Here is a 23519-nt window from a genome sequence, read left to right as displayed (position 1 = left end):
ATAGAGACAACTTCCAAGGAACGTGGACCCCTTTCTTTAACTATGCTAATGACCAAAATCAAGACCTTCTTAATACCGACTGCTCAATATTCTCAGTGGAGAGGTTATGTTAAGTCATATGTTTGAATGTATAAGTGTATGTCTAAGAGACAATGGATGAAACCAACACCATCAGTTGCACTGCTGGATAAGTGTTTAGTGGTTATTGTATTTATTTAAAAACCAATAAAAATTGTGCGTTGTTGTTTTTAAAAAAGGAAAGTGCAAAAATCAACAGTAACAGGCAAGCACAATAGCTTAAGGGGGGGAGAATAATTAGTCATCATGCTTTGCTTTCTCCCCCCCCCTTCAAATTAACCTCTTCTATAAGCTCTCGGTTTATTGTGTAAAGGGGCTTTGTGGTGTCATGTGTTTACTTGCTTGACACTTAATACTTATACAATTTCCAACAAAGTGCAAAGTCTCCCACTCCCAGCTGAGGATCAAAGTGCTTCCTTCCAAACAGAGCTGGATGACTTCTCTTTTTCTCTTTCCATGGTTCATTTTACATATCATAAATCCTTGCATATTTTACAAAAAAAAAACCCTATACCATTCAGTATTCCATTCACCAGAACTTATTTACACTGTTGAATTTATCTTGATGCTGCCAGCGTATTTAGCTGTACACAGTTATTTCCCATTTATTCAAAAAACATTTTCCAATATTCTCTAAACGTATGTTCTTCTTGTTCTCTTATTCTATATGTTAAGTCTGCAAGCTGCACACATTCTGTCAACTTAAGTGGCCATTCTTCTTTGGTTGTGACCACGCTCGTTTTCCATTTTTGGGCTAACAAAACACAGGCCACAGTACTGGCATACACAAATGACCTTTTCTGACACCTGGAAATTTCAGTCTGAATTATCCCCAAGGAAAATGAGCAGTTTCTGACACAAAGTGCCAATTTAGTGGGACTGATCCACCTCCCATGGGGAGTGAGGGGCATCGTAGAGCAGTTAAGAGACCTGGAAGGAACACCATGCATTGCACAGGCAGAAGGCAACATCAGTCTGACTCTGGCACCTGTGAGGTCATGTGCCCTTGGCCAGTGCCCCCACCCGGCTATCTGAGCTAGTCTGTGAATCGGGGAATCGCTTTTAAGAAGGGTAGAGCCTTGATGAGGATTTGGAAGAAGTCGTCTTCATACATCAGAGTGAGACAGCAAGCAAACCCCTAAAGTATTTTAGATAATTCAGGAAGGATCACCAAGAGATCATCATTATCCTGAGATACATGATGGAAGATCCATGTGCCCATTGAGACACTTCCTGATTGAAGGAGCTGAGATGATATACCCTTTCCTGCACAGAAATTCCAATGTACGATTGTGTTGAACCAGATGTGAATGTCTCCGACCTCCAGACAGAAGCAGTTGTTTGGAATCCAGCTGTTTTTTGGTGATCCTGCAGGGTGCTGCACAGGGTTAAAAAAAAAGCAGTTAGTCTTCCTGGTCTTCCTGGAAGACCAAAACTCCAATAAGGAGTGGGGAAATTTTACAATGTACCTTAAAAACCACTATAAGCAGCTGAAAACATTAGCACGATTGCAATAACACTTGTATTGTAGCAAGAACTATGGATACCATGGAGTTATTAAAAAAATGGTTTGTTTTTTAAAAAAGGGCAGTAGGAAAGGTTTAATAATAGAACCCATTGAGGGGAAGGTTGGAAGTCCAGAAATTCAGGAGAATCTTGTAATTTTGGATGTGTGCTGATATGATTGTAAACTTAAATATGTAAAGCCAAAGAAAAATTATCACAAAGAAAAGGAATCTGTTAGTTTTATTTCATTAGCAGAGCTTCGTAGTAGTTTGTTTAGTGAGAGTTGTGGGTGGCATTGTGGTCTAAACCACAGAGCCGAGGGCTTGCCGATCGGAAGGTCAGCGGTTCAAATCCCGCAACGGGGTGAGCTCCCGTTGCTCGGTCCCTGCTCCTGCCAACCTAGCAATTCAAAAGCACGTCAAAGTGCAAGCAGATAAATAGGTACCGCTCTGGTGGAAAGGTAAATGGTGTTTCCGTGAGCTGCTCTGGTTCCACCAGAAGCAACTTAGTCATGTTGGCCACATGATCCGGAAGCTGTACGCCAGCTCCCTCGGCCAGTAAAGCGAGATGAGTGCTGCAACCCCAGAGTCATTCACGACTGGACTTAACTGTCAGGGGTCCTTTACCTTTTTTAAGTACCACACTCATCCAAATGCAAGACCCCACTGATAGCCTGTACCTGTTATATCACAGCTTCAGGTTTTATACAAGTCAGGTTTGGAGAGTGGGGAGTGTGGCCTCTATTCAGACCAATATGGTAGCATCTGTGATTCCTTCTTCATTTATTTATTCCTCTTCACAAGAAGGATGGCCAGAGGAAAACAGGCTGCAATTTATCTAGACAAACTTGACTCCATACTTTTTAGCTGTTGCTATAGATGTTGATCCCTCTCATGGATCACTGCCTTGTCATGGTGAAGGGGCTTAAATAACTCAGAGAAGCTATGAGCTATGCTGTGCAGGGCCACCCAAGACGGACAGCTCATAGCCGAGAGTTTAGACTAATGTGATCCAGCCGGAGAAGGAACTGGCAAACCACTCCAGTATTTTGCCAAGAAAACTCCATGGACATAAAAAAGGAGAAGCTTTGAGAAGAAAGTGAGAGTTTCCAAGGCATGCTCTGGGTCATGGGGTCACGGAGAGTCGAACATGACTAAGACGACTAAACAACAATAGATGTTGATAGTATTTGGGGTAATGACACAACTTATTCCGAATCCTTGGTTAGGGTGACAGAAGAGCAGAGAAAATCCATATGCTCCTTAACCATCCCATGTGCTCTTCCACTAACCGGGAATCCCCCTTTCTTTATGTATTTAGTTATTTTGTAATGTTTTTACACTGCCCACTTACCAATGTTCTCTGGGTTGTTAAAAATGAAAGATTACAAAAATAAAAATGAACAAACATCCTGAAAAAATCAATACAGAATAAAGCTAAAGTGCAAAACTAAATAAGTACATAAAATATATTTTGAGAGTGTCGAAAGTCTTAATTCTCACAAAATTAGATTTTATTATCTTCCTCCTGTTGGAATTCTAAGTAATTCTGGGCAGACAGTGTCTCTGGGTTGCATAGCCAAACCTGCATGTCTCTCTTATTGCACATCACACACTATCAGTTGTACATACAGCTGTACATACAGAGGTATGATAGTTTAAGATATTTTATCCACCATCGTGGCACTGAACTCTTAATTATTTGGGGGAGGTTAGCAAGAACCAATGAGTATCAGTTTGGGATCAAAAGAAATGTTCTCTTTTTTCACAGGGCAAAAATGGCTTTGCAGCTTGAATTGTAAACATAAAATTTTGATAAAGTGTTTGCACAGAGCCTTGTAGCAACCTTTCCAAGGCAAGGTCCCTTGAAGATTGCACTGTGAGGTTTTCTGCTCGGAGTCTCCTCGGATTTGTGAAACAGCCCTCAGAATTTATCCTAGTTTTCATTCTTTCTGACTTAAAGCTTCCTGTCAGCATACAGAACATGCCCCTTACCCAGACACTTCAGTGGTTCTGTCCAGTTTTGTCCATTGCATATCATCCATCCAGATCCTTCCATCACATAACCGGGGTTGCACTTGTAAAATGCCCTTATGCTCTCAAATTCCTGAAACTGGGTCCTCACACTTCTTATAGTCTCTGCAAAGTCCACTTCAGGTGGTTCTCCACAAACTGGAATGATATTTAGTGCCAAGATTCCATTATTATTATTTTTATTATTATTATTATCATCATCAACAACAACAACAACAACAAATTGCATTACATTTCCAGGAGTCCATCTTTATTACAATTCAATAAGCATGACAGCTTATGGTTTTGTTTTTTACAAAGGCCTCATCAATAGGTTTTGTTCACGTTCCTGGTTACTTTGTTTTGCTCCCCTTGTGTATTGCTATTATTTACCCACCCATCATCCTAATCCACCCCACAGCAGAAGACCTTGCAGACGTACGAGGTGTACTGTGGGCTTCGGAACCACTTTTAAGAAAGGACAGAAAAGAGGTGTGGGAAAAGGAGACAACAGGGCAGATAGATAGTCACAGCTGGGGGAAATTATGGGAGAAACATACGTTGAAAATGCTGCTATTGTAAGAATAAAAGAAAATTATTATAAATTATTTTGGAGATGATATTTAACACCAGTTGGATTAAATCAAATAAACAAGGAATATTCAGTGTTATGTTGGAGGGGATGCCAGGAAACAGGGAATTATGTTCACATGTGGTGGGGGTGTAAATATGTACAATATATATTTTTTTTTGCAAAGGGAGTTTAAGGAGATAACAGAAATCACTGGGTTAAAGCTGACTGAAAGTCCAGAGGTAGCATTATTATCAATTAACGATGAGGTGGAAGGTTCACAGGCTGTGATGGACTTGCTCACAAATTTAATGACAGCTGCACAAATTATCATAGCTAGAAAGCGGAAGGGACGAGCAGAGTATAAAATGGAAGAATTGCATTAAAAGGTATGGAATATAGCGATTAATGATAAATTAACATGTGCCATTAAGGTAAGACGGGGAATATGCAGGAGAAATGATTTGGGGGAGGTATGGAGGGTGATTGTAGAATTTGTACTGTTAAAACAAAAAAAGGGTCAAACCACCGCAAGAGGTGTTGAAATTCTGGGAGGTTGGATAGTTACAATGGAATGGTCTCGGTGGTTGGGTGCACATGTTTATTCTTATTTATTTATGATTATTTGAAGAAGAAGAAGAAGAAGAAGAAGAAGAAGAAGAAGAAGAAGAAGAAGAAGAAGAAGAAGAAGAAGAAGAAGAAGAGGAGACAGAATCTGTAGGAGCAATTGGACAAACTGGCTTTCAAATATAAAATTGGGATAACCTTGAGTATTTCAATAATCCAAGAATTATCAAGTGTTGAAAGCTCATTAACCTGAGATGCATGATGGGAGATCCATGTGTCCATCGTTACACTTCATGACTGAAGGAGGCCGGAGGATATATCGTTCCCTGCACAGGAATTCCAATGTCCCATTGTGTTGAATCACATGGGAACGCCTTCGGCCACCAAACAGAAGCAGGTGTTTGGCATCCAGCTGCTCTTTTGTGATACTACAGGGTGCTAAAAGAAGAAGGAAAAAAGGGCAGGTGTTTTTACTGTAGTTAAAGGTAAGGTAAAGGGACCCCTGACCATTAGGTCCAGTTGTGACCGACTCTGGGGTTGCAGCGCTCCTCTCGCTTTATTGGCCGAGGGAGCCAGTGTACAGCTTCCGGGTCATGTGGCCAGCATGACTAAGCCGCTTCTGGTGAACCAAAGCAGCGCACGGAAACGCCGTTTACCTTCCCGCCAGAGCGGTACCTATTTATCTACTTGCATTTTGACATGCTTTCAAACTGCTAGGTTGGCAGGAGCAGGGACTGAGCAACGGGAGCAAACCCCATCGCGGGGATTCGAACCGCCGACCTTCTGATCGGCAAGTCCTAGGCTCTGCGCCACCCGCGTCCCTTTTTACTGTAGTTAGGGTAGCCTAAACTCAACCTTGGAATTTACAGATGGTCCAGCTTTCATCATGTCAATGGGAGAAAACGAATAGAACGTTAAAGGCTTCATTGTGTCTGCATATCCAAATTCACTTAACTTATTCTTTGATTTATCTTCTGTATATTTATACTCTTATATAGCTGCAGGTTATTACAATAATCCTGCCAGTGTTTTTATCTGTTTACAATAGATCTGTAAATATTCAATAGACCATTTCCATTCTTTTATAAAAAGTTTGTTATCTTGATTTCTTATTCTTCTGGTAAGTTTCGCCATCTCTGCATATTCCATAAGTTTTTGTATCCATTGTTCCTTTGCTGGGACTTCTTCTTCTTTCCATTTTTGGGCAAGTAATATTCCTGCCGCTGTAGTCATGTACATGAATAAATTTCTATGCAATTTAGGTAGTTCTATCCCTATAATTCCCAGAATTCTTTTTTGGGGGCCCAATTCTCATTACTTTCTCCCAGCTGACATCAGCCATGTCTTTGCTGTTGTACTGCTGGCACCAAGCCAAGTCCTTTTTAATTTCAGCAAGCATTTTAGATAAGTTTTTAAATTTTATTTTATTATTGTTTATTATTTTCATTATTTCTGTTAGAACTTGCTGTAAAATTTCATTGACTTCATTTCAACTTTACCAGTTTATGCCTTTGTTATCTTAACCTTTATAATAAACAAGCTAACAGAATATAATCTCTTACCCAAACATTTTGGTGGTGTTGTCCACTTTTGTCCATCGCATGTTGTCCACTTGGGCCCCTCCAATATGTATCCCGGGCTACACGTGTACTGTACTCTTGCATTCTCAAATTCCCGAAATTTAGTTCTCTCACCTCTTACCGTCTCCCCAAAGTCAACTTCAGGTGGTTTTTCACACACTGGAATGATATTTAGCATTAACAATCTGAAGAAGAGATTTGACAATAAATTATATATCATATTTAATTCTGTTTCCAGGATTATTGCCATTTGATAAGCATGGCAGTTTTTACAGAGGTTTTGTCAACAGATTTTATTGGCATTCCTGGTTATCCAGTATCCTTTGTATTGCTCTCCTTGTAAAGCTGTTCTTTTTCCTTGCCAGTTGTGTAAAAGAGGCTGTGAGTCTCCTTCACTGAAGACTGATGATGGTGGTTGTGTATTTATACCCCACTTATCGGGATGGGTTTCCCTAGTCACTCTGGGCAGCTTCCAACAAAATATTAAAAATACAATAAAACATCAAACATTAAAAACTTCCATAAACAGGGCTGCCTTCAGATGTCTTCTAAAACTCAGATAGTTGTTTAAATAAATGAAGGAGAGCACAATGCACTGGTGTCTTCTTGTTTCAGCCCTAGGCTACTGCTTCTGAGCAACATAGCATAGAAGGCTGAAGATGGAGGTTATGGATTTTTTGAGGATGATGTTCCTATACTGACACCACCATTTAATTCAGGTCAATACAAAGGGAAAACCCATATTTATCATGGCCATATTTATCATCCATATTTGGTCATGGCCAGCATGACTAAACCGCTTCCGGCACTACAGAACACTGTGACGGAAACCAAAACACATGGAAATGCCGTTTACCTTCCCACCGCAGCGGTACCTGTTTATCTACTTTGTTGGCAGAAGCTGGGACAGAGCAAATATTGGAAGACACAAGATCTACCCACTTTGGAAGAATGGCAGATGATGGTGGTGGACTATATGGAATTGGTGGAAATGACCGGCAGGATTTGAGACCAGGGAGAAGAGTCAGTGGAGGAAGATTGGAAGAAATTTAAAGACTATTTACAGAGATATTGTAAAATTAAGGAATTTTAGAATAATGTTGGATTGGAACTAAGTTGTTTCTAGCTATGATGGGTTAAAGGAATATATGAAAAAATGGGTTTATATAAGTAAAAATCTAAGATTGTAATAATTTAAGAATAAGATCTGGGTAGCAAAAAGAGGGAAAGAAATTGTTGAATTAATAATTTGATTTGGAATACAAAAAAGGGAGGTATGAGGAGGTCCGAGAAACAAGTAAATGGAAAATAAGGAGATGAAAAGATTGATTGTTTTTAACAATTTTTGTTGGATATTTTTTATTTTTTCTGTTTTTTTATTTTTTATTTATTGTAATGTAAAATCCTTAATAAAAATTATTATAAAAAAAAAGAAGCTGGGACAGAGCAACGGGAGCTCACCCAGGATTTGAACTGCCAACCTTCTGATCGGCAAGCCCAAGAGGCTCAGTAGCTTAGACCAGAGCACCACCTGCTCCCCTTCATATTTACCACTTTTGGTCAGCTCTGCCGTAAGGTATTAAGACAACTGTCTCATGCAGTTGGTGCCAGAGGCGACGGCAGCCCCTGCTTGTTCCTCCATCCCCATTCCCCTCCAGCGACAACATGGCCTTGCTTGGGCACCCTCCCTCTATCTGATCAGGTGACCAGTCAGCTTTTGTACATGGAATGGAAAGGGATCACCATACTGCCCATTGCTTCAGGCAACAAAATGACTTGGACCAGCCCTGATGATCACCAGCCCACCCTCTTGCATTCTTCACCAGTTAATCCTTTTGATACCAAGCAGAATGGCCACCTCCTTCCCCCCTGGTTAAAACTGCCTTTTTATCTGAACAACTTACCATTTGGGGAAGTACAGCCTGTCCACAGAAGCAACAGAACTATGCACCTCAGCCGGTTCATCTCAGGATGTCAGGCAATTTTCATTTGATCTGCCGAAATGCTCAGAAGAGGCTAAACAAGCGTCCAAGGCCTGAGATCAACTCCCCCTGTTGTAGTTAATGGTTTGCCACAACACTGAGATATGCCTTCTTTGGTGACTGGGGGAAATAATGGGAGGTGGAGGAAATCGCTAAAATAAGCATTTGCTGTTGAAAGGTTCTGTGGGTTTCGTGTTGCAATCTGGGCAGCAAAAGAAGCAAAGCTAAACTGGGAACATGAGAAGCTGTCTTGTTGTACCAGATCAGATTTTTTTGCTCAGTATTGTCTGACTGGCTTCAGCTCTCGGGCAGGGAGATCATTCGTTACCTGATCTGTTTAATTGAAACTGCCAGGGATTGAATTTGGGGCCTTAGGGGGGGCAGAGCATGAACTACAGTCCCTCCTTCAATCTAGAGATACACACACCCACACCCACACACACCCTTTCCCCTCTGGCAAGGAAAAATCCGATCAATGCATTGGGGTGTACTTTCCTTAGCTGGCTGCAGCTTTTGTTGGGGGGAGGAATGTCTTATTTTGAGATGAGCTAGTGTCAAAATGCTCACCTTTACTTCAGCTATTAAACATTCATTTATTTACTATCCTATTTAGATCATACTTTCCCACCAATATGCACAAGGTGGTCTACATGATTCTCACCACCAGCACCCAGTGATAAAAAAGAGAGGATGCAGTAACATGACATGTAAATAATAGGGCAGCCTCCAACTTCATTGTTTTGAGTCAAAGGATCCTAGATCTCTGGATAAAAAACTTTCTTTAGCAACTGTGTGGACTGGTCATGTTGTACAGATGCCTGATTATCGTCTTCCAAAGAAACTACTCTATTCCGAACTTTAAAATGGAAAGTGTAATGCTGGTAACAAAAGAGATTTAAAGACTCTCTCAAGGCAAATCTTTAAAAATGTAGTATAAACACTGATAATGGGGCAACACTGGCCTGCGAGCGCTCCAACTGGAGAACAGCCTTTACCAAAGGTGTCACCGCCTTTGAAGACGCTCAAACTCAGGACGAAAGAGAGAAACGTGCTAAGAGGAAGGCACGCTTGGCAAACCCTCACCATGATCAACTCCCGCCCAGAAACCTATGCCGCCACTGTGGAAGGATGTGTGGATCCAGAATTGGCCTCCACAGTCACTTACAGACTCATTGTTAAAACCGTGTTCATGGAAGACAATCTTACTTGGCTATGAGTGATTGCCAAAGAAGAAGAAGCAGCAACAGCAAAGGTGTTTATAGCTGCCAATTGGAAGTCTACCAAGCAACGTTCTCGATATCAGTAGGTTGATAAAACTGGGAGATTGTGACCTTTGACAAGTTTACTCATCAAATGTAGCAAACTAGGCATCCCCATAGATAGATAGATAGATAGATAGATAGATAGATAGATAGATAGATAGATAGATAGATATAGATACAGATGATGATAGAGATAGAGATAGAGATAGAGATAGAGATAGAGATAGAGATAGAGATAGAGATAGAGATAGAGATAGAGATAGAGATGATAGAGATAGAGATCAAGGGAGGGAGGGAGGGAGGGAGGGAGGGAGGGAGGGAGAGAGAGACTTTTGAAATATGCCTCCTCTTATGTCATCTCATACATCTGACAAGAATTCCCATGCTTCCTTTTCTAATTTGAAGATAACACTCTTCCCCCCACAAATTCTAAATGATTAACTAAATGCTTATGCTCACCTTCGCCAAGGGAGTTGCCAGGTAAGAGAGTTAAATAAAGACACAACCAGGGAGTATTCGAAGTAAGGCAGCCCAGAATTTGGCACCCTTTATCTCTGCTGCAGCAGGTCAGCACCTCTAAATTAAGACCCAGAGTTACTTCCCTGAACAAGGAGACCTTCAAGGCTTTTATACATCTCTATATTCTTCACCAGCGGAGGTGGTATGTCCAGTGGCATAGTGTGGGGGCAGGGAAGTGTGGTCCCAGGCACAAAATTCTGAGGGGGCACTACCAAGCGCTTCCACACAGACGCCGGCTTCTGAGGGGAACCCAGTCCTGCCCTAGCGAAGGCAACAGAATATCCCTTTGTGGGTTCCTCTACCGCCCCATCCCCTACTCCACATCCTTCCCTGCCTGCTGTCGGTGGTCTCTGGGCCCCGGAGGCCAGCCTGGGCTTGGCACTGTGTCCCTGGCAGAGGCTGGCAACCGTGGAGGCTCAGTGCAGACTGGACGGAGGGTTCTGTCCACCTTCCTTGTGCTCTGCCGCATTCCTGAGGCCGAGTTGCCCTTCAGTCTCCAGGCTATGGTGAATCGCCCTTCAGTCCCCTCACTAAATGGCCAGCTGGCCAGCGCTCACTTGCTCCTCACTCAGCCAACGATGAGCAGGTGCAGACAGAGGGAGACAGGCAAGTGGCGCCCTGGCCAAGTGCTCCTCTCCACAGACATTGGGGGATTCTGTTAGGATATAGTTCCTGAAATATACTCATGAGTCGAGAGTGGATTTCATGCTCTTTATTCAGCTCATAGTGGTGAGGAGGGAATGAAAGTTTCCCCACAGTATCTGCTTTATATACATTATTTACACTACGGGCTACACATGATTGGCTAATTCCAGAATTTTCCTGTAGGCCAATCAGGTTGCGGATTCACTTCCATCTGGAGCTGGATTGGGTGGTTCCTGCAAACCAATCATACTGCTGCATTGTTCTAGGACCAATCAGGCTGCTGCCTTTTTGGATCCTGTTCAACTCAATACATTACAGTTCCGTTCCACCTTAAAAGGGAACAGGGATGACTATTGTGTGTCACATGCCTGTTTACATTCCAGCACTCGCTGGGAACTTCCGTTTGTATATTGCTTTTGTTTTTGCTGTTTGCTTGGACACAAAGGGAAGCAGACATGTTTCTCCTTTGTTCCTGAACTACGCTGAATAAAATGCTGTAAATAATGCTTACACACTTCCGTGGCGAGGATTTATTCACTCTGCTGATAAGAGCATGCACAGCTTCTAAACATATCTGAGGCTCGTGTTGCTGATTGATGCTGTACCGGCTGATGGCTGGAGCCAAGTCATAGTTGCTAAGCAAAGTTTTACTTCCTGCGCAACTACTTCTGAACGCTGTATGGAATAGCACATGATTCTGACCTTTGGTGGGTTTGTAAGTAAACCATTTTTAACTTATTAAACCTGCAGTCTTTTTCTATGCAAGGGGAAGTGAGAAACTTTGAAAGGAACTTAGAAGGGCATATTTTAAAGGTCTAATAGCTCACATTTCCACACTTTGCTTTGCTGCATGCTTTGTGATTTTAAATCTCTGCTGGGGTTCCCTCACCAAAGACACTTGGATCTTGGCATCCAGTAATGCTCCTTTCTATATATATACCTATCCACCCACCCCCCGAAACAATACTGCCTTCATCTAGGCTGGGTTTTCAGGTGTCAGGCACCTCCCCCTAGGCCCCAGTGTACAAACAAGATACTACATAGGATGCCCTTTAACTGGCTGTGGTAGAACGCTTATTTTGTTCTGCATGGGGAAACCTGGTTTGAGCCATTTTCTGCTTTTAGAGCTTAAGTGTGCAACCCATATATTCATATTACTTTTCATTATTTCTGTTAGAACTTGCTGTAAAATTTGGACTTCAATTCATTTCAACTTTACCAGTTTATGCCTTTATTATCTTAGCCTTTACAAATAAAAAATACAACCATCTAGTTAAGCTAGATGGACTTTTTTTGACCATAGGAACGCATTAATTGATTTTCAATGCATTCCTATGGGATTTCGTGCTTCGCAAGACGAAAAATTCGCTAGATGAAAAAATTCACGGAACGAATTAATTTCGTCTTGCGAGGCACCACTGTATAGCCCTAGTCCCTGTTAAATAAATGCTTCAGTTCACAACATTGTGACATATGTATAATAAAGGGTGGAGTTATCACAGATATAAAGTCTTGCTATTTTTTATATTAAAAAATAATAATTTATTTGTACTGTGACTTTCTACACAAGGCAGCTAACAGCATGAATACAAACAAACAACATCCATAATGATAAAATTAAGAAAGAATTCAAATCATATAAAAATAAATAGCATATATACATTAATCTCCAGGCGCTGGTGAGGTTGACCTACTGAAGTCTTCTCTCAAATCTGGATGCAGCTGTAATGTTATTGGGGGAGGGGGTTTGAGGAAATACAACATATGTTAGATTCTTTATACAGTGGTACCTCAGGTTACAGACGCTTCAGGTTACAGACTCCTCTAACCCAGAAATAGTAACTTGGGTTAAGAACTTTGCTTCAGGGTGAGAACAGAAATCGTGCGGCGGCGGCAGCGGGAGGCCCCATTAGCTAAAAGGGGTACCTCAGGTTAAGAACAGTTTCAGGTTAAGAATGGACCTCCAGATGAATTAAGTTTTTAACCCAAGGCACCACTGTTCTAGCGTGCAGCACTAAAAAGTATTGCGAAATGAGGCTTGCTGATGGGAACGAATTGAGAACACTCACTGTACAGTTAGCAGAGCACAAGAGCCAACTCCTAGGGGCCAAGGTCCCTTCGCTGCCCCCCCACCTATATTTTATACAAATTGGCACCCTTTCAGCAGAGCAAGGATAGCTAAAATGATGCTCTTTGTGTGTTCCTGGGGCTCCTCCCAATATCCCTGATCTGCTCAGGGCTCATGAGAAATTGAATTCAACATCAGCAGGGCATCATCTTCAGTATTTCTGAGTCTTGGTTTTGACTGCTCATTATCTCTTATGGTAGCGAGTCAACCCAAAGCCATTAGCCTAGTGTCCAAGCTGTGAATATCCCTCCTTGTCCCTCAGTTGAGATTCAGAAAGGCAACTGGTTGAGCGAACTATAATATTTCTACTAAGGGAGCACAGCAGTAGCAGCCACCTGTTGTTATTTAACTGTTATTGGAATTTTAATCCTTTTTTGAGGTAATAAATAAACCATCCGCCAATTCCCATCCAGATGGGGGAGAGAGAAGAAACAAATCCATTGCCTATACAGGTTGGAGGTCGCAAATGATTAGCCACTGGGGTGGGCCAGAATCCTGCCAAGTAGCAAATAGCATTTCTGAAGTTCCTCTTTTGCTGAATACTACTTGCTCATATCCAGCCAAGTCTGTGGCAACAATCTTGCCTAGACCACAGGATTGAGCCTCTGGTCTCATAAATCTGAACTGAACCCTGTTCGCTTAGCAGATTGCTATGGAACCATTTATGAAACCTAATCTAATTTCCTGCTTGGGCTGCAGTGCAAATACAGAAAAGTGCTACTGTAAATAAAGGATTTATAGGATCACACTGAAAGCTAAGGGCTCCTCCACATATCTGTTTCTCCCATGATATCTAGGTCCAATAGGTTTTTCTTTCACCCCACCACTTTGCCCAGAAAGACCTGCTGTTTACTGCTGAATCAGAACAAACATCTGTCGAATTTTCTGCAGATTGGTGTTTGTAATTCAGCAGTAAACAATGGGTTTTCCCAGGGAAAGCAGTGGGACAAAAGAAAATCGTCTCCAACCCCTGCTTAGAAATCATGGGACAAACAGGAGCGTGGCTGGGCCTTAAGTCAGCCCAGAGGCATGCAGTTCTATTCCATGTCCCCTCAAAACCTTATTAAAGGAATTTGTCGGTACAGAACTATCATGGCAGTAAGGGTATGGAGTTAATGTGGCTTGTTTAAGGCAGAATCAGATAGGCTGTATCCACAATCCGAGGTGTATTGATCAGTTAACAAGTCAAGCTTACACATGGAGGAACAACTTGGAGTAGGCGACCAGTCATTTTTTGTACACGTGGCCGTTGCTTGATTTTCAGGTTGATAGCCTGCATCACAACGAAACGAAACGTTATCACCCTCGATGAAGTTATTCTTAGAGTCGTAAATTACTTCACCATGTGGCAAGGGTTTAGGAGGGGTGCATTGTCCTAAAGGCAAAACAAATACATATGCATGAATGGAAAGAGAGGAAATGTGTACAAAACCTTTATTAGAGAACAGTACGCAAAATACTTTTGGACATCCTGGTCCAGAAAGCAGCTATGGAACAGGCCCCTGTATGAAATCATGGAAATCCACTGCCAAATATTGAAGGGCATCACACTGTGCAATACTGACCAAGAGTCTCTTGCTTAGTTTAAGGCAGCTTCCTGGTATAAGTTCCTAAGAAACTTACGTTTTAAAAAAATGAAAGAACCAAGATTCTCTGAATGCTACATTCTGCTACACCCAATATGATATTCAGCTCTTTTTAGGCATGCCTGCAGAATCATGGCGCGCCCACACAGGGATTGTCATAAAGCAGGTTTGGAATGAATGTTTGCAAATTCTAGCCCTATTCAGGCATTCAAAAAAACCCATGTGATAAGGAGTGGGTGGGGACTTGCACGTGCACCCCAAATCTCCCTTGCTGCGCAAGGGATTTGAAATGCCAAGAAAGGGCTCATATTTACAAGCAAGTTTGAAATGTCAGGTGGGAAAAACATAGAAGGAAGGTGCCAGCACCAGGGAGCTATGGCAGCCTTCAGTTGCATCCAGCTTCTGGGTTCCGGCAATATCTCTCCAATCTCTCATAAGATATTGCCACATCCTGGAAGCTACAGCCATGCAACCCCACTAAGTGAGGCTTTGACAGAGTGACAGCAGAGCGGGAGTGGAACCTTTCTGTTTTGACTCAGGTGATGAAATAGAATGGGTCAGCCCTGCTTTTGACTTATACGCTACTTCCATCTTAGGTAGACTAAGAGAAACATACACTTACTGAAGCATTTCGGTTCTGGATCCCAGCCCAACTTGGTGCATCTAATTCTATACCAGTACTTTTTATTTTTTGGCAGAAAGCCGAGCTTGCATCTGAAACTAATTGTCTGTCCCTCCTTTTTTGGAAAATAGACGTCACTGTAGTATGTGTTGGACCAAGATAGTGCTCCATTCTCTATATGGGGATAATCACATTGCTTTGCTTTGAAAGAGATAAAACAGAGACTGTTAAAACAGATAAACACCTTCAGTTATTTTGCTTGACGGTACTCGATTCTGTTTGTTTATGCAGGTTTTTCCAATGTTAGCCTAATAGCCCCATTGATTCGACAGCCCTAAACTCTGTGAATTGTGAATATCTCCTATTATTCTTATGGAACCTGTAATGTGGCTCTGGTATTGATCCCTGTAATGTGATACTGGAACGGTTTTCCACGAGGATCAACATAATTGTGTAGTGATACTGTAGTACCTCGGTTTTTGAATGTCTCCGTTGCTGAACGTTTGGGTTTTTGAATGGCTTCCATTTTCGAATGCACCTCAGAAGTCAAATGGCTTCCACTGCATGTATCCACAATTTGTTGGATTGGGAATGTAAGGCCTTGTATCCACAATTTGTTGGATTGGGAATGTAAGGCCTTGAGCCAGGCCAATACCATTGCTCTCTCTTCATGATTCTTTGTTTGAACAATTCAGTATAGACAACTTGTTTCGTGTGCCAGTGGATTTAAGAACTGGAGGTGGGGTTTATGGTTCAGAGAGGAGCTGGTACTTAAAACCATACAAGCGGCAAATTCAGAATGATGGCCCTGGCATATGATATAAACACACTGTTAAATTGTGGGTGAACATATCAGACGACACAGCAATTCTTCAAACAGCTCTTGTTTATTCACAGGTCAGAACAGAACTGAACTAAAGGGTTCAGGCAGCCTGCTTATATAGAGCTCCACTAGAACGCAACTGTAACCATTTTCTGTAACTATCCAATCACTGAACGTCACTTTCGATCCCTTATTTGCATATGTGGACCTGAACTATCTACAGTATCCCCCTGCTGGCCCAGGGTGAGAACTTCAGAACGTAACACACAGCTTGGGCGAAAGTAGATGAAAAACCATCAAAAATACAAAACAGATTCCATTATCAGTCATTGAGATTAACACTGCATGGGGAAAAAAAATACTACAACATGAAAATTACTTACGTACACACTTTGGAGATGGTAACCAGCCATACTTTGTACATTTAAAAGAGCTCTTGCGGCTTTCCAGCTGATATCCCTGATTACATTTAGCAGAGATCACTTCCTCAAATTTGTACTGACTCTTTACAGGAAAGAAGTTGCCGCCACCTATTTCTGGGGCAGTGCACATCACTTGTGGTGAAACAGAAAAAGGAATTTTAGGAAGTACGGTTAATGTCTTCCTCAACACCGCTCAGTAGCTGCAACATATAACCACCACCACATGGCTTTTAAAATTAAATGATCATTCTAGAATGCAAACTAGCCACCCCAGCAATCAACAGTGGCTGCCATCCTGCAAGCACTTAGCCTCAGCTCAAAATGCATTGCAATGGGGATCAGTGATATGATCTTCCATTGTTTTTTTAAATGAAAATCAATTGCACGAGAAGGGGACTGTAAATTAGACTGGAACAGCAGCAGTATGGGAGGGTTGTTTAATCCCTTCTTCCCTGTTTTAGGACACCCCTCTCAGCTGAGTTTTGCCCCATGAATTTAAGACTGAGAAAAATGAGAAACTGAGAGACTGGCAGATCGGTCCATCCCTATTTCAGCCTAATGGGTAACAGGGGGCATTGAATCATTCTGGTACCTGGTGTAGAGAGATCTGATGCTAGCAGCAGCAGATTCTTGGAAGTGGTGGCACTGGCAGGGATGTCACCAGTGGCGGAAGTCTCTTGGTCAGACACTGGAATGACCCAATGGAATAACATACGTTATAACGGTAGAATAGGTAAGTTATCTTATTAATGCCCTTTCTAGCATCTAACATCTCTGTGTGATGCTGGAGGCATGTGCCACACCTCTGTTGCCCATAAATCTCTAACACCTGTGGTCTCCGATCTGAAGGCATATATGATCATTGCCAAAAGTTCCTTCTTGAAAAGAGGCATAGTCTCTACCAGCCAGTTCAAACTAAATGCACATTACACTTTGGTTTGCAGTGGCGTGTAAAAACAGATGTGGAAAGGTTTTTGAAATGGCATGTTCTGGTTTGCAATCGAATCATCAATGTAAGTGCATTATAAAAAAATATTCTCATACATTCTTCTGTTTACTAGCTTCCTGTTTCATTGAGTAAGATAGCACAGGGCTCTGTGAGGGAAAGGGAGGTGAATTTTGATCATGGCAAAAGTCTGGTTTAAATGCTACCGGAGTAGCATTAGTCCTTTGGTTGCTTCCACCTGACAAGGTTAATATAAAACATCTGCACATATGTCTCCGGTAGCTTTTAAACCCTCCTAGTGTCCCTGTTTTCTAAGGACAGTCCTGGATTTACAGAAGCTGTCCTGGTTTCTGTTTTAATCCCGGAATGTCCTGGTTTTCCTTAGGACATCCCTATTTTCATTGGATAAATGTTGGACAGTATGGAGTTACATGACCCCCCGGGCCAAGAAGATAAGTAACTTTACAGTACAACCTTTAGAAGACATCTGAAGGCAGCCCTGTATCATTTTATTATGCTTTTATGTAAGTTGAAAGCTGCCCAGAGTGGCTGGGGTATTGTTGTTGTTGTTGTTGTTGTTACCACTACTACTACTATTACTACTACTCCACTACTACTACTACTACTACTACTACTACTCTTACTCTTATATTGTTGAATTGAGCATCCCTATTTTCACTGGGATGTTGGAAGGCATGAGTTTGTTTGTTTACATATCAAGCTCATAGTCATGTCCACTATTATGCAGGAGTGGGGAGCTAGCAGCTCATAGGCTAAATCATAGGGAAGTTTTCAATATTTAATGCTGTATTGTTTTTAACACTTGATTGGAAGCCGCCCAGAGTGGCTAGGGAAACTCAACCAGATGGGCGGGGTATAAATAACAAATTACGGTATTATTATTTTATTATTATAAATCTGACCCACAAAGCCTTTCCAAATACCTCACCAGACTCCCATCCTCTTCTTACCCTGTTCCTCCTTCCCAGAGGTAAAAGGATAAAAAACCTAGACACTGCAACAAACTACAGTGGTACCTCGGGTTACAGATGCTTCAGGTTACAGACACTTCAGGTTACAGACTCCACTAACCCAGAAATAGTACCTCAGGTTAAGAACTTGCTTCAGAATGAGAACAGAAATTATGCTCCGGTGGCGCGGCAGCAGCGGCAGGCCCCATTAGCTAAAGTGGTACCTCAGGTAAAGAACAGTTTCAGGTTAAGAACAGACCTCCAGAACGAATTAAGTTCTTAACCTGAGGTACCACTATAGCTTGTATTTCCTGGCTTTGGTGACAACAGAACTAGGCAGATGAATTTAACCTCACTTAGAAAGGTTTGTTTTTACTTCCATAGGCACCCAGCAGTGGTTTGTGTAAGCAATCCAATAGGATTTTATTAAGGTCATTTTACACAACAACAACAGCTGGATCCAATGATCATTATGATGATGATGATTTCAGCTCATTGGTAGGAGATTAAGGGGTTTAGAGGTTATCCAAGCAAATGGGAGAAGGTGCTGGGAGCTGCTTTTAAACTGGAAGGTGATGTGCTCATGGGTTTTCTGCATAAAGCAAAGACCCATTTTGCCTGGGCAAAAGCAGAGCCAAAATTTGATGGTGTCAGCAGACCAGCTCAAACACAGCAGAAACACACACCCCATGCCCTTCAGATAAACCACCCAACTGATGTGAAATAGCATTATCAATGCAGTTACCAACAGGGTTACAGGATGGCAGATCCATGTTCCCATCAATGCACGTTCTCACAGAAGGAGAGATTATTATGTATCCTTTCATGCATATGAATTCCATTGTATGTGCATTTTTAATCAATCCTGAATGTTTTTGCCCACCGTACAAAAGCAGGTTTCTGGCTTCCAGCTGTTGTTTTGTGATAGTGCAGGGCGCTGAAAGAAAAGGAAGAAAGAGACGGGGTCATCTTTGGAAATGGCTTCTCCTATTCAGCCTTCCAGGTCTGACTTTAGAATAATTGCATCCCTAGGAGGGACGCGGGTGGCGCTGTGGGTAAAACCTCAGCGCTTAGGGCTTGCCGATCGCATGGTCGGCGGTTTGAATCCCTGCGGCGGGGTGAGCTCCCGTCGTTCGGTCCCAGCTCCTGCCCACCTAGCAGTTCGAAAGCTCCCTTAAGTGCAAGTGGATAAATAGGTACCGCTTTATAGCGGGAAGGTAAACGCCGTTTCCGTGTGCTGCGCTAGTGCTGGCTCGCCAGAGCAGCTTCGTCACACTGGCCACGTGACCCAGAAGTGTCTCCGGACAGCGCTGGCCCCCGGCCTCTTGAGCGAGATGAGCGCACAACCCTAGAGTCGGACACAACTGGCCCGTACCTTTACCTTTAGGAGTAGCTTATAACTCTATGGCCTACAAATGACATCCAGCTTTTGCTCAATCCTGAATGAAAATCAACCCACATATTAAATTGGGTTCAAATGATTTTTTTATATTATAGCCCTCAGGTTAAGTACTTAATTCATTCCAGAGGTCCGTTCTTAACTGTTCTTAACCTGAAGCACCACTTTAGCTAATGGGGCCTCCTGCTGCTGCCGTTGTGCGATTTCTGTTCTCATCCTGAGGTAAAGTTCTTAACCCGAGCTACTACTTCTGGGTTAGTGGAGTCTGTAACCTGAAGTGTATGTAACCTGAAGCATATGTAACCTGAGGTACCACTGTATATCCTTCTCAGTGTTTTTGGATTCCAGCTCCCTCCAGCCTCATTGGTCCATTGGTCCTAGCCCTCAACATCTAGGCCAGGCTTCCTCAACCTCGGCCCTCCAGATGTTTTGAGACTACAATTCCCATCATCCCTGACAACTGGTCCTGCTAGCTAAGGATCATGGGAGTTGTAGGCCAAAAACATCTGGAGGGCTGAGGTTGAGGAAGCCTGATCTAGGCATTCAGGGCAACCTTTTCAAATCAATCCCTGTGCACATTTAGCATTAGCACTCCATGCAATTGGTACTTCTATAAAACCAGGAGTCCTGATCACCTAGAGCAGGTGTGGCTAACCTGTGGCCTTCCAGATGTTGCTGAACATCAGACACAGCTGGCAGGGCCAAATGTCAGGGAATTTAGGCATTGTCCAACAGCATCTGGAGGGCTACAGGTTCCCCGTCCCTGATGTAGTGTGCCTACATATGTTCAGATGGAAGCTAAGTCAAACTGTTACATTAAAGGTAAAGGAACCCCTGACCATTAGGTCCAGTCATGGCCAACTCTGAGGCGGCGGCGCTCATCTCGCTTTATTGGCCGAGGGAGCCAGCGTACAGCTTCCGGGTCATGTAGCCAGCATGACGAAGCCACTTCTGGTGAACCCTGGATTGCAAGCCTGGGCAGTGTGTATGGAGGTCCTGGGCTACCCAGATGACAAAACCGGCCTCTTGGCCTCACTGATGTGGTCCAAAGGAAAGCAGAGCAATATATGTGGCACCAGCTTGGCTGCAAGAGTTCCTGGAAGGAGACTGCCAACCCTCTAAAGGACTCCACTCTGGATCTGTGTAGCCTTTTCTTCTCTTGAAGATATCCCACAAGGCAGAGGAGGTTTAGGATCAGAGATTTCCTTCTCCTAGATAAGCTACCTTCCCAGGTTGACAAGCCCCATCTACAGCACATGCAGAAACCACCTTCTTGACTGTTGGACCCAGTATTGGTCTTGTATGCTTAATCCACCAGAGCCTTCACATGTAGCTCACTGTGGGTTTGAGACCCATTGGCTACCCTCACCTGGTTTAGCTAGCCAGTTAAAGCCATTTCCTGTAATTGTGGCTCCCCAATAAAAGTACATTGTTATGGGGTGGGTGGGTTGTGCTATATCCAATCCAATTCCAACAATACAATTTTATTTTGAGATAAGTGCATATGATCCACAAATGCTGGAGTTATCCAGTTTCACAGTGTGCCCTATCCACGTTACTTAAAAGTTGACAGAAATAGTCCACTCACCAAAACACTTTGGACGAGGGGTCCATCCATCTTCCTTACATGTTATCCAGCCAGATCCTTCCAAGTCATACCCAGGGAAGCACTTGTACTGTAACCGGTCACGTTCCAGATATTGAGCTCTTTTATTCTCTATGATTACTCCAAAATCAATGTCAGGTGTGCACACTGAAATTGCATTTAGCATCATCATAGTCACTAAAGAAAAAATCCTTTTCAAAGTAGAATGATAATTGATCAAAGCTGTAAGTTCCTGAATACAAAACAAAGGTCACTTCCACACCAGCTCTTTTCTCTAGGCATTAGCATCCTTGGCTCACTCACTTTTTAAGGAGCATCCAGATGACATCATTGTCATCCCATTGGATTCCAGTGTTTTCAAATAATGCCCTCTCTTGTTTTTAACAGCAATGGGAACAATACGTCACAACGCCAACCATCACAACAACAAAAATCAGAATTACAGCAACAGCAACACATTGATGTATAGCCAATACAACACCACTAAAATTTAAAGTTTACTAAAGGAGCGTCTCCATCCCCATCGTTGAGCCCAGACACTGAGGTCCAGCTCCGAGGGCCTTCTGGCGGTTCCCTCACGACTAGAAGTGAAGTTACAGGGAACCAGGCAGAGGGCCTTCTCAGTCATGGCACCCACCCTGTGTAACACCCTCCCTTCAGATGTCAAGGAAATAAACAACTATCTGACTTTTAGAAGACATCTGAAGGCAACCCTGTATCGGGAAACTTTTAATGTTTGATACTTTATTGTGTTTTTAAATTTTTGTTGGGAGCTGCCTAGTCAGATGGGTGGCATATAAATATTATTAATATTACTATCAGCAGTGGCATACAAAATGCCCTATATATCAAAGCATTTTGATGATATAAACACAAGCTTTCGCAAATAAGAGCAGAATCATTCAATAGTAATAATAATAATAATATATCTGTCCAATAAATGTAATATAATCACTACACCTAAATTTCTAACCCAGGGCAATCATAATCATAATTATATTTCTTACCTGCCTTTATGACCGGATCCCAGGACTGGTTGCAGCAATTTAAAATACATTAAAATCCTTTTTTAAAAAAAAATAAGACTAGGATGGATGCCCTCCAGATGTTGCTGGAATCCTGTGCTTTCTGTATGTTGACCAACCTGGTTGGGGTTGATAGGTATGGGAGTCCCACAACATAGGGAGGGCAACACCTTGTATACCCTGTCCTTGCCTATCAATTGGCCCTGCAAACACAAATTCATGCAAAACAGCTTAGCACCACCACCATATTATTCTTGGAACTATGGATGGAATTATTCGCAGAATGCCACAGCTGTAATGGACAAAAACGCAGACCTGAATTTAGTTCCTAGAGGTCTTCTGAAATAAATAATTTCTTTTTAAAAAGCGCGCCTGCTCTTTCACTGCATGAAATGTTTGTCTTTCAACTTAATATCTTACCATGTTGGAATGTGCAGCATGTCCATAGAAGAAATGAAATAATACAGAACAGCCGGGTCTTCATTATGCTTTAGCAGAATAGAGGATTCCCCTTCTGTGACTACATTTTGCAAGGAATGACATTGTGAATATACTTCTCCTTTTCTTGCACCAGTTCAGTTCTTTCTTTCTACCCTATGCCTAGGTTTCTTTTTTTACTGTGTCTTTTGAAGTACCCTTGTTTGGCATAGCATCAAGGGAAAGAAAGCATCACCAGCATTCAGCACTGAAACTGTTTGCAAACCCGCAGAGATGTTATGTACTGCCATCCTAGTATTAAGGACTAAAACAAAGTCCAGCCTTCAAATAGAACCTCTGTGGCCCTGTTCACATACATCACAGCAAAGCCTGAGATAAAGAGAATTGGTGCAGGATGAGCAGAGCAGATCTTAATATAACATTACACAAACTACGGGTTGGAAGAGAAAAGGATGCCCTGTCAGCATCAGTAAATTGTTTTCAGCGCCAGGATAATGCTTATGCTCAGGTGCGCAATCTCCTTATTTTCTCCACAGTAAAAGCAGCTCCTCTGGAAAAAGCGTATGAAAAAAGAAAGCAAAGTAAAGCTGACTTCAGAACCAGAGTAACTCAAAACCAACCCACCAATGAAGAATTTCCCTGATGCTCAAATGTGAATGAGGTTGAAACCTTCAGCGAAATGTGTAAGAAAGTGGTGGCAAAGAGTAATGGGATTCTGAAAGAAGACCGAGCACTCTCTGGTCACCTCATTATGATGTCAGGAGGTCAGAACATTTGGATGACATACACACTGTCCCATTCTCTGGGTCCTTTGTGTCATCACAGAGAATT

General features: G+C 42.3%; 2 protein-coding genes across 9 annotated transcripts; both read right to left on the bottom strand.

Moving 5' to 3' along the window:
* Nucleotides 1–1161: 1161 nt before the first annotated feature.
* Nucleotides 1162–8333, bottom strand: LOC309371341 (coagulation factor XIII B chain-like). Its single transcript, XM_081913887.1, has 5 exons — nucleotides 8219–8333; nucleotides 6297–6473; nucleotides 4984–5172; nucleotides 3579–3755; nucleotides 1162–1456 (listed from the first exon to the last, which is right to left on the bottom strand). Exons 1-5 carry the CDS (start codon nucleotides 8277–8279, stop codon nucleotides 1263–1265), a joined length of 798 nt encoding a protein of 265 aa, XP_081770013.1. The 5' UTR covers nucleotides 8280–8333; the 3' UTR covers nucleotides 1162–1262.
* A 3907-nt stretch (nucleotides 8334–12240) lies between these two features.
* Nucleotides 12241–23348, bottom strand: LOC309372584 (complement factor H-like). Of its 8 annotated transcripts, XM_081916261.1 has the most exons (9): nucleotides 23313–23348; nucleotides 22671–22770; nucleotides 21208–21372; nucleotides 18966–19157; nucleotides 16896–16991; nucleotides 16265–16435; nucleotides 15059–15259; nucleotides 14046–14225; nucleotides 12241–12444 (listed from the first exon to the last, which is right to left on the bottom strand). In XM_081916261.1, exons 2-9 carry the CDS (start codon nucleotides 22732–22734, stop codon nucleotides 12413–12415), a joined length of 1101 nt encoding a protein of 366 aa, XP_081772387.1. In that variant the 5' UTR covers nucleotides 22735–22770; nucleotides 23313–23348; the 3' UTR covers nucleotides 12241–12412. The 8 variants fall into 8 exon arrangements, with proteins under 8 accessions (XP_081772387.1, XP_081772392.1, XP_081772385.1 ...); XM_081916266.1 differs by lacking the exon at nucleotides 22671–22770 and having other exon boundaries at nucleotides 23313–23335; XM_081916259.1 differs by lacking the exon at nucleotides 23313–23348 and having other exon boundaries at nucleotides 21208–21416; nucleotides 22671–23051.
* Between the last annotated feature and the right edge of the window lie 171 nt (nucleotides 23349–23519).

Source organism: Podarcis melisellensis (genome assembly GCF_964234715.1).
Source record: "Podarcis melisellensis genome assembly, chromosome: 6".
Taxonomy (NCBI): domain Eukaryota; kingdom Metazoa; phylum Chordata; class Lepidosauria; order Squamata; family Lacertidae; genus Podarcis; species Podarcis melisellensis.
The sequence above is the reverse complement of the archived record's forward strand: the minus strand, read 5'-3'. Positions and strand labels throughout refer to the sequence as shown.